Source organism: Emys orbicularis, chromosome 2, assembly GCF_028017835.1.
Source record: "Emys orbicularis isolate rEmyOrb1 chromosome 2, rEmyOrb1.hap1, whole genome shotgun sequence".
NCBI classification, from domain to species: Eukaryota; Metazoa; Chordata; order Testudines; family Emydidae; genus Emys; species Emys orbicularis.
In genome coordinates, this window is record NC_088684.1 from 180,865,244 (window position 1) to 180,876,274 (window position 11,031).

The 11,031-nt window shown below is 49.9% G+C and overlaps 1 protein-coding gene across 1 annotated transcript; it reads left to right on the plus strand.

Moving 5' to 3' along the window:
- Positions 1-813: 813 nt before the first annotated feature.
- On the plus strand, positions 814-10,809 carry LRRC14B (leucine rich repeat containing 14B). Its single transcript, XM_065397680.1, has 2 exons — positions 814-1,718; positions 10,164-10,809. The coding sequence occupies exons 1-2, from the start codon at positions 814-816 to the stop codon at positions 10,807-10,809; spliced, it is 1,551 nt and encodes a 516-aa protein (XP_065253752.1).
- The last annotated feature ends 222 nt before the right edge of the window (positions 10,810-11,031 follow it).

Below are 11,031 nucleotides of genomic sequence, written 5' to 3' on the forward strand. Positions count from 1 at the left end.
GCCTCAGACATGATGTCTTGCAGGAGCACTCAATACCTTGCAGGAACAGACCCCAGAAGTGGGGATGCATATTCTGCAGTGAGAAAGACTTCTCAGTAACTGGAGTTCTTAAAAAGATTGCCCACGCAGATCCACATTCTGCATCCCTGCTTGTCTTTGGAGTAGCTGCTCTAGTGAGAAAGCAAAGGAGCTGGAGCAGTGTATCTCTCTTCATCAACAGAGGCACGATGCCTTAAGATGCATGTTTCAAAACACATAGTCCTACCTTTGACCTGCTGTCTAAAGGGTTTCAGGTCCACATTGCTTGGAATCCAAAAAGTGGAGAGCTATGGAAACTCCAGTTAGTGGTAAACACTGCACACTAACATTTAATATTTCTTAAAATCTAAATTAGTTTAATCACCTTGCAAGAAAAAGCTAAAGTGTTTTTATTTTTAAAAAAATCTGCAAACAATAAAATGGTTAATTGCAGATAGAGAACTATTCCCATGTACAAGTACTTTTCACAGCTCTGCCAGCCCTGTTTGATGCTAGCCTGAACTTATCAAAAACTAACCTTTATTATAAAAATGAAGGTTAATTAAACAAAATGGTCCCTGAATAAATGAATCAAAATGTGTGACTTGTGCAGACTGTCTCTAGTACCAAAATAGAAGTCAGGGCTCAGCATGTGACTACTCACTTTACCTTCCCAAAGACATTTCACTTAGTAGCAGACAGCAGCTGCAGCTAAAAATAAAGACTGATAAGCAACCAGAACCTTAGTTAAACACAGAAGCCACCCTCAATGCCGGAAAGAAATCAAAGGCAACAATGAAGTCGCTGCGGTTCATCAGTGCTGAGGCATTGGTATCGAATGCACAGCTTGCCAGGAAAAGTCTCAGCAGTGTTGCACATAACCTTTTTCCTCTTCTTTTTAAAGCCAGTTATTTACTGGAGCAGGGGGAAGTGATCCATGACCTGGTGGAAAACTGGCCCCTGGCAGACTTTAATATAGGAAAACTGTTAGGGACAACAGTGGATTACCAGGAAGACATCAGCAGCAGAGCATGCTGTGTTTGTTTGGAAAGTTGTCTAGTTGGGCTGAGAGATTATGTGTTGAATTGCTCTTCTCCATACTCAAAGAGACTGAAAGTGGTGGACCTGACAGGCATAAAAGATGTTGAAGTTCAGCTCTGCAAGTGTAAGAAGACTCTGGGAAGATGGGCCAGGACAGAGCTACTATCAAAGCTCTGTTTTGAGCTGCTTGTCGAAATGCAAAGGCTGCAGTTCAATCCATGTATCTTTGATATTGCTATTGACATTCTCATTGACCTGTTTGTTACAGAGCGGAACTATGAACTTGTGGTCCAAGCCTTACTGATGAGGTGCCACTGTCCACTAAAGATTCGTTGTGTGGCATTCAGAGCTGACAGTCTCACTTTACAAAAGCTTTTCTACATCATAAAGCTCACAGATCCCTCTTCGCTGCGCAAACTTGAAGTGGTTCACAATATTCGTTTGGAAATGGAGCACTTGGAAGTGCTGTTTAATAACATCCACTTTCCTCTACTGACATCGCTTACCCTGCCGGCCAGAGCATTCAATGTGCAGCGGTTTGCAGCTGAGGATGAACCAATCCTTATGACTATTGGAGAAAAGATGAGCCAAATGACGCAGTTGACCGAACTGAGCCTGGCATTTTCTACCCTCACAGGAAAAATACGGAAACTGCTCAGGTAAGTTGTTCCCAACAGTGTGACTGAAAGTGTGATGAGCCACTCGTCAGCTCAGTGGCACTGAATTAGGGGCTGCCAAGGCTAACAAAAAGGGGCGGGGTGAACAATGGAAATGTTTTTATTGGGAAATCCATTGAGATGTTTGCAGCACTCCAATCAGGAAGCTAATGATGTCTAACTCATCTGCAGAAACCAGACTGTAAATTTACTACAATCCTATGTCTATGGTGATTTTATGTGGAGAGAATGACACTAAGGGCAGTTCTACACTATGGGGTTAAGTCGACCTAAGTTATGCAACTCCAGCTATGTGAATAACCTAGCTGGAGTCGACGTACTTTAGGTTGACTTATTGCGGTGTCTACACCACGCTGGGTCGACGGGAGAAACTCTGCCGTCAACTTACCTTATGCTTCTTGTTCCGGTGGAGTACCAGAGTCGATGGGAGAGCGATCGGCAGTCGATTTAGTGGGTCTTCACTAGACCCGTTAAATCGACCCCCGGTGCATCGATCGTCGCAGCATTGGTCCGCCGGTAAGTGGAGACAAGCCCTAAGATGTAGTCTGAGACCATCTAATGCTTCTCAATGGGTCTGCGTATCTTAAGGCCAGGGAGATCCAATGCTGTATCTAAACTGGAATTTGGGTTAACACAACTAGCCACACTGAATACATAGAAAAATCCAGTAATTCTGAATGTCAGGGGGAAAAGCTGTCAATAAAGAGCACTGTTATTTTTGAATGACCTGAAACAACAGTTTACTGTGTTCTCTTTGAAGAGCTAATTTTACAGTGGAGCAAATAACCTAGTGACATGCTGAACTATTCTGTCAGTGAGATAATGTGTGGCCCCCAGCCCAGCTGTGAGTGCTAGGCCAGACCGTGTATGCTCCAGTCCCTTGTGCCATGTAGACATTCCAACTCAGGCTGGAGCTCAGTCTGTGAAACACAGCAAGGAGAGTGAGTCTCAGAGCCCAGGCGCCAGCCTAAGTGAGAACATCTACACTATTTTTAGCCCCATAGTGTGAGCCCTGCAAACCCGAGTTAGTTGACCTGGGCTCTGAGACTTGTTGCCGTGGGATTTTTATTTATTTATTTATTTATTTATTTTGTGTGTGCAGTGTTTGCATACCCTAAGGCACTTCTGAAAAATCCCACCCATAGGCATCTAAATAGGGACTTAGGAGCCTAACTTTAGGCTCCTAGTTTTGAAAATATGGGCCACTATCTTTTTTTTATTGAAAATTGAGAAAATCTGCACCATTTTGTAGTCCTCATTCATTAACATTTTTGTTTCACTGTGGCCTTTATGCTGCCAAAAAAGCAGTGAAGCAGCATTATACTGAGGGATCATATCAGTGGGAAATTCCATCCCATATAGGTAAGATGTGTTTCATATACATAGTACAGCCTTCTTGGGCTTTGATGGTTCAGTCAGGCCCCATGGGTTTTGAACCCTGGATCCATAGACGTACTGTGAGTCATCACACCCTAGCCCCATCATGCAGCAGTTCACAGCAGCTGGGACCAGTGTTCATGAAGCCCAACTGGGGCATAAGCCCTGCCCCTCTACTCTGATTGGGAGAGGTCCAAGGCTCCTCATTGGGCCACAGCCCTTATTTAAGCCAGAGAAGGAAACAGGGAGTTGTTCATACCACTGGGCTCCACCCTGTCACAGACCGCTGTGCCTATTGTCTGGTCCTGAACTTTCTCTGCCTCAGGAATTCTGCCTGACAAACTAGCTGCCATCGACAGGGAACCACACGATATCCGGGATGGGATCATGTTTGTGAATAACTGCATTTACATTCCTCCGGGTCAGGCAAGAGTGGCAGCCTTACAGCTATGCCACAACTCCCCCCGGAAGAACACTTGGCTTGCTCTAAAGCTCAGCGATTGACGTCCCATCTTTTCTGGTCACCCCAAATGCACACCATAATACAGGCCTTCATCATGTCCTGCAATACGTGTGCTAGAGCCAAAACACCACATCACATGCCCTGCAGCCTACTTCAACCTCTAGACACACTGTCCTGACCCTAGGCTGCTATTGCATTGGATTTTCTTGTGGAGCTCCCAGAGTCTTAACAGGTTTATAATAATCTTGATGGTGGCAGACCACCAAAATGGCCCACTTCATGTCCTGCACTGGTCTACCCTCTGCTGAAGAAACAGCCCAGCTATGGATTAGCCATGTGGTCCATCTCCATGGACTACTGGATCAAGTCACTTCCAATCAAGGGTCACAATTTACAGCCTGATTCTGGCACAAGGTCTTGCATCTCCTGTGGGTCCAGCTGCGCCTCTGCCTACCATCCTCAGTCCAGTGGACAGACAGAAAGGGTCAATCAGATTTTAGATTGTTACATTAATCACCACCAAGATGACTGGTCCTTGCTATTACCCTACATAGAGTTTGCGTACAATAACCCAGATCGTGCCTCCATGGGTAAAAGCCCCTTTCTTTACCAGCTATGGGAACCACAGCTACCTATGAGCCTCTTGTAACCCACCCACCTCGGACTTACTGCATACAGGGCCAGCCCCAAGCAAAAAAATTTTCCCGCACCCCCCCCCCCCCGGCCCTGCCCCAACTCTGCCCCTTCCCTGCCCCATTCCAACCCCTTCCCCAAATCCCCAGCCCGCCTCCTCCCCCGAGCGCGCCGCATTTCCCCTCCTACCTAGGCTTGCCTAGGGGGGAGAAGCGGAGCGGCGGCGCGCTCGGGGGAGGAGGCAAAGGTGAGCTGGGGGGGAGCGGTTCCTCTGCCCACCCCAGGGTTACTTCCTGCGGCCCTCCCCGCGTCCCCCACCGCCGTAGCTCACCTCCGCTCCGCCTGCTCACCTGAGCGCGCCGCCGCCGCTCCGCTTCTCCCCCCTCCCTCCCAGGCTTGCCGCAAAACAGCTGATTCGTGCAGCAAGCCTGGGAGGGAGGGGGGAGAAGCGGAGCGGCAGCGCGCTCGGGGGAGCAGGTGGCAGTGGAACGGAGGTGAGCTGGGGGGGGAGCGGTTCCTCTGCCCACCCCCAGGGTTACTTCCTGCGGCCCTCCCCGCACCCCCCACTGCCACAGCTCACCTCCGCTCAGGGCCGGCTCCCGGCTTTTTGTGCCCCAAGCAAAAAAAAAAAAAAAAAAAAAAAAAGAAGAGCCGGAGTGCCGTCCCTTGGAAAGTGCTGCCCCAAGCACATGCTTGGAGCGCTGGTGCAGCCCTGACTGCAGAGAATTCATGAAATCCAGAAAGAAGTAAGGGGAAACCTGAAAAAAGCAATATTGCCAAGCAGGAACCCCTATTCAGTGGGACAAAAAGTGTGGCCCTTGACACAGCACCTCAACATGAACAGACCCATGTTAGACTTTCAGTTCCTTGCCGTTATCGAATCTGTTACCAAGTTAACCTGGTCACTGTTGAACTACACCTACCCCAATCTCTCAAAATCCACCTAGTATTCCACATATCCCTCCTAAAACCATATACCAAAAATTCAGCTCCCCATAGGACCCAGCCACTTCACTCACAAGGCCATGAGGAATATGCCACACACGAGATCTTGGATTCTAAATGCCAGTGGGGTAAACTTTTATACCTGATTAACTGGGAAGGCTATGGCCCTGAGGAGTGTATGTGGGAACTAGCAGAAAATTTTCATGCTCCTGTCCACATACAAGCCTTCCATGAAAATCACCCCTAGAACTCTGGACCCATATCGCCAGAGAACACCCCTTGGGGAGGGGGTGATGTCAGGCCCCATGGGAGTTCTGGGGGTCATCACACTCATAGGTGCCAACTCTGTGGGTGCTCCAGGGCTGGAGCACCCACGGAAAAAAATTAGCAGGTGCTTAGCACCCACCGGCAGCCAAGCTCCATTCCCTCCTCCCGCCCGCCCGCGGCCCCCACTGATCAACTCCTTCCTCTCACTCCCAGAGCCTCCTGAAACCTGCATAAGAGCTGTTCAGCAGCATAAGGAGGCATTGGGAGGGAGGGGAAGGAGCGGGGACAGGTCGCGCTCCGGGGAGGCAGCAGGAAGAGGCAGGGTGGGGTGGGGCCTTGGGGGAAGGGGTGGGGTGGAGCGTGGGTGGGAAGAGGCAGGGCAGGGGTGGGAGCTTGGGAGAAGGGGGCAGGTGGGGGCAGGGCTTGCAGCAGAGCAGGAGTTGAGCAGCCCGGAAGAAAATTAGAAGTCGGCACCTGTGATCACACTCCAGTCTTCTACCTGGCAGCTCACAGACAGCAGCACAAGCACCACCCCTCCACTCTGATTGGGAGAGCTTTAAATCTCCTCAAGCCCCTATTTAGGCCAGAAGAGCAAACAGGAAGTTGTTTGTACAACTAAGCTCCACCCTGCCACAGACAGCTTGCCTGGTGTTTACTTATTTGTCTTCTGATCCTGACATCCTGGTATCCTGACTCTGCCTGACTCTTGGTAACTGCCTTCTGGTTCCTGCCTTTTGATTCTGTCACCCGATCCAGACCTTCTGGCATCCTGACTTGGCCTGATTCCTGGTAACTGACTCTTCATCCCTGCCCTACAGTTTCCTTCGATTCTGATCTCCTGGCATTCCATCCTGACCTGAGTCCTAGTAATTGGCTCCTGGCACTTCAGCCCGTGCTTGATGCTCACTCCTGTAAGCCAGGCCACTCATGCCCTGGCCCTGACACAATTCAGTCCTGAATGAAATGTTCACTCAGCGGAGAAAGCCATCCTGGGAGGAGTTTGCCTCCAAGACAAAGAAGAAGTTCAATCTATACTGCTCCAGAAAGAACAGTAAGTTGGGATTCCAAGGCCGATGCTCTTCTGCAATCCTGGACAGACCACCTGAGGTATGGCCTGTCCTCCAATCCACTGTAAAAGATTCATCCCAACAAAGCTCAAGTCAGTCTCATTGTACCGATTGGCCCAGACAGTTCAGCTTTCTGGACCTCTTATGAATATCAGCCCGTCCTCCCATCAGCATCTGAATCTTCCCAGATCAGACATCCCAACTCAGACTCTGCGCCTCATGGCCTGGTATTTGGATGGGTGTCAGGTCAGCTCCAGAGCATTCACATTCAGAGGCTGTTTGAACTATCCGCAATCACAGCAGAAAAGTTTCCACCAGCAAATGCTACCTAGCTAAATGGGAGTGTTTCTCTATCTGGGTGCAACAGAGTGAGTTATCCCCAAAATCAGCAGGTATTCCTGCTATTTTAGACTTCTGTATCTCCTCACCTTCAAGACGTTGGGACTTTTCATTCGCTCGCTATGAGTCCACCTAGCAGCAATCAGTGCCTTCCATTCTCTGGTAGAGGGCTAGCCTATTTTTACTCACCCAATAACAAACAGCTTCCTAAAGGGTCTCAATAGGACCTTCCCATCAGTAATGAAACCAACACTGCAATGGGACCTCTATCCCATACACGCAATACTTACCAGGCCACCCTTTGAACTGGTGGCCACGTGCTTGATGTGATCACCTCTGCATGAAGGGCGCCTTCCTCATCGCCATCATATCAGCCAGGAGGGTGAGTGAGCTGAAAGCACTCCTGACCAATTCACTGTATATCACATTTCACCTTCAACCAAAATTCATCCCTAAGGTAATTTCTGAGTTTCACATGAATTCACTTACTGGTATTCTTCCCCAAACCTCATTCTCCTCATTGGAAGCGTGAGAAGACTTCATTCCCTCAACATCAGATGGGCTCTAGAGTTTTACTTCCAAAGAACAAAACCAATTAGGAAAAGGCATAAACTATTTGTCTCTACAGCAGTGTTCACGGGGACAAGTGTTATCTTCTCAGAGATTCCCGAGCGCGGTGAGCGGTAAGCCGGGGGGTGCGCCTGCCCGGGCTGCAACCCACCTGGCGCCCCCCCGGGGGCTCCTGCAGTGGATGCATGCGGCTCCCAGGAGTGTGAGCCGCCACTGCCGCTGCCCCTCCCAGAGTAGGCTCAGGGCCCTGCGCCCTGGTAGCTCACATGCCTGGGAGCCGCAGAGCCCGAGCATGGCGAGTGGGTAGCCGGGGGGTGCACGGGGGCCGCCGACCACATGCAACTGCTGCAGCCTGCAGGAGCCCCCGGGGGGGGGGGGCGCTGGGCCGCATTCTGGGCAGGAGGGGCAGGGGGCGCGGCTGCTCCCCACTAGTGGTGCCACCACCTTTGCAGGGCTGCTGCCCCCTGTGCCGTGCCGGCTCCTCCATGGCTGGGGCTCGCCACCCCCGCAAGCTGACGCTCTGGCTCTCCGGTGCATCCGGAAGGCAACTCCTCCCTTCCAAGCCAGGGCACCGCTTTTTTAGGGTCACCATATTTCAACAATCAAAAAAGAGAACGGGGGGGAAAGCCCCACCCACATCCACTCCCTCCCACTTCCCGCCCCCCTCAGAACACCCAACCCCTCCAGCTCCTTGTCCGCTGGCTGTCCCCTCCTGGGACCCCTGGCCCTACCTGCCCCGCAGGACTCCACCCCCTACCTAAGCCTCCCTCCTCCTTGTCCCGACTGCCCCCTCCTGAGACCCCCTCCACCCTATCTGCCCCCCCCCCCCAGAACCCTACCCCCTACCTGTCCCCTGGCTGCCCCAACCCTTATCTACACCCCCGCCCCCAGACAGACCCCCGAGACTCCCACGCCCTATCCAACACTCCCCGCCCCCTGAGAGACCCCCCCCCGAACTGCCGACCCATCCAACCCTCCCCCTGCTCCCTGTCCCGACTGCTCCGATCCCTCTCCATACCCACACCCCCTGACAGCCCCCCCCGAACTCCCGACCCATCCAACCCTCCCCCTGCTCCCTGTCCCCTGACTGCTCCAATCCCTCTCCACACTCCCGCCCCGACAGCCCCCCCAGACTCCCCTTACCACCATGCCGCTCCAGCCGCTGGCTCCACGTGGAGCCAAAACAAACAGGCTGTGGAGCCCACAGCCCCTCCCCTGCAGCGTGCTGGCAAGGGGAGGAGGGAGCGGGGGAGGGACTCTGCCTGCTGGAGGCCAATGGGAGCGGCTAAATCAGGCCCAGGTGCCCAATCAGCCACGCCACAGTCTGTGTGAGGGGAGGGAGGAAAAATCTCGGACGCCCCCAACCACTTGGCGCCCTAGGCGACCGCCTAGTTTGCCTAGTGGTTGCACCGGCCCTGCTGACTGGGACCAAAGGCTTGGAGACCAAGATGTTTGGAAGTGAGCACAGCTGCAGGAGATGCCAGAGGGCAAAGCTGAGTTGCAGTGCAAACTGCCTGACATTTTTTACACAGCAGATTAGGTTCCAGGTTTTCTCCTCTAGCCTTTGTTCAACCAGGAACTAGCTGCAAGGTAGCAGAGCCAGATGTAGTTACTCCTTTGTGGACATTGTTTTTCATTCCAACGGGTGCTGGGCATACCCCCCACCACACAGTGAGTGGGCAGGGTTCTCAGTTTAGTCACTGAGCTGCCGACCCATAGCAGGTTGTTCTAGGTTACGTGGTACTAGAAGCAAGCCTTACATACCTGACCTTACAAGTGCTAGCAGTAGGTGCACACACAGACATTTATACAAAATAAGAACCAAATACTTCCAAGCTGTCTCTTCAGGCACATTATTAGAAGTCCCATAGACAGAGTTGATTATTGTTAATCATGTGTAATGTGGCCTCGCCTAGAGGCTCCATTGTGTTAGGTGCTATACAGACCTACAGAGAAGGACAATCCTCACAGTACCCATGTCAGTGCTTTGGGGTGGAGGTTGTTGCCCACTTCAACTCTGGGCTCAGATTCAAGTGGGATCCTTTCCCCAAAGGCCGATAATCCCTTTGAAGGCTCTTACATTGGACTTACCTCTTCAGAACACCCACTGTGTCCTCAGGTCTCACTACAGCCACCTCTTTGGTGTTACTGAGGTACCTGAGATGTATTTTGATGAGCCCAGAGCATGGCTCGCTCTCCTCCCTGATGTGGGTCACTTGCAGGATTCCTTAGCTCTCTTGATCCAGAAGCTCTTGGGTGCTGGACAAGCCTTTTTGGGCAAGCTTGTATGTTCAGCAGACAATAAAGGCTGAAGTTGGAGATGCTGCCACTGCCTTCCTGTTCAACTGCTGGGCCCAAGTCAGATGCAGCATCCCCTTCCTTTTCTGCTTTTCCATCTGCACTGTCAGTGGCCCAAATTATTAGCTATTACTATGACAAAGTAATAGAAACGTAAGACCAACATATAGTGGAATGTGAAACGTACATGTAGCATAAATGCAATGGATCAGATTTATCCCTGGTGTAAACCAAAGAAACCATCAATAGAATCAGTTTAGTGCATCCATTTAAGACATTAATTTTGATGTATGTTATATACCTTTCAGTTAATCAAACTAGATTACAAAATTATTAAAGAATAGAGCAGACAGGTTACATTAATGATGAACAGCTATTTCAATGTTCACACAGTTTTTAAAAAAATTCTTACAATTTTCTAATACCACTTTATGCTGTAAATATTTTGCCTTTTATTTAAATCTGCAGCCCACTGAAAACCCCTCTGAAGCTACTAGATGTTTCTAACTGCGCCTTGAACCATGCTGACATGGCCTATTTAGCCAATAGCCTCCATTCTAACCACCTGGAAGTACTGGACCTCAGTGGGCACAATGTGGCTGACCTTTACCCATCAACCTTCTTTAAACTTCTCAGCCACTGCTCTCATACTCTGAAGATTCTCATCCTCGAGGAATGTAACATTCAAGACATTCATGTAAATATGTTGATTTTGGGTCTGATCCCCTGCCGGAAGCTACAAGAATTCAAGTTCCTTGGAAATCCCCTGTCATCCCGAGCACTTAAATGCCTCTTTAATGTTTTTAGTGACTTGCCAAAGCTGAACTACATTGAGTTCCCAGTTCCTAGGGACTGCTATCCTAACAATGTCACCTACCCAATTGATGATGCTGATCTTTCAAAATTTGATCACCAAAAATATGAGAGTGTATCAGAGGAACTTAATAATATTTTACTTCATGCAAACCGGGAGGACATAAAGGCTTCAACACCACTCTTCGGAGGCTACGACGCAGCCATTCAAGAGACTGGCAATGAACTGGGATCTTACTTACTGAAATCTTTCAAAGATACTTTAGAAAACTTTAACAAAGCTCTTCAAGAAATGAATTAAAATGTAGTGGTGATGACTGCTCTGCCTAACAGAGAGTAAATTCAATATACACTAGGAACTTCAAAACACTGCACCTCCATTTCTGCTTTCGCTGATTTCTGGACTGTATTTGGTTTTATTTTTGGAGCTACAGTATAGCATATACATTTTTAATCATGCTATGAATTGGCAAGTATTAATGTAAAGGCCACTTTTTGAGAACTCCTTTAATCACTGCATACT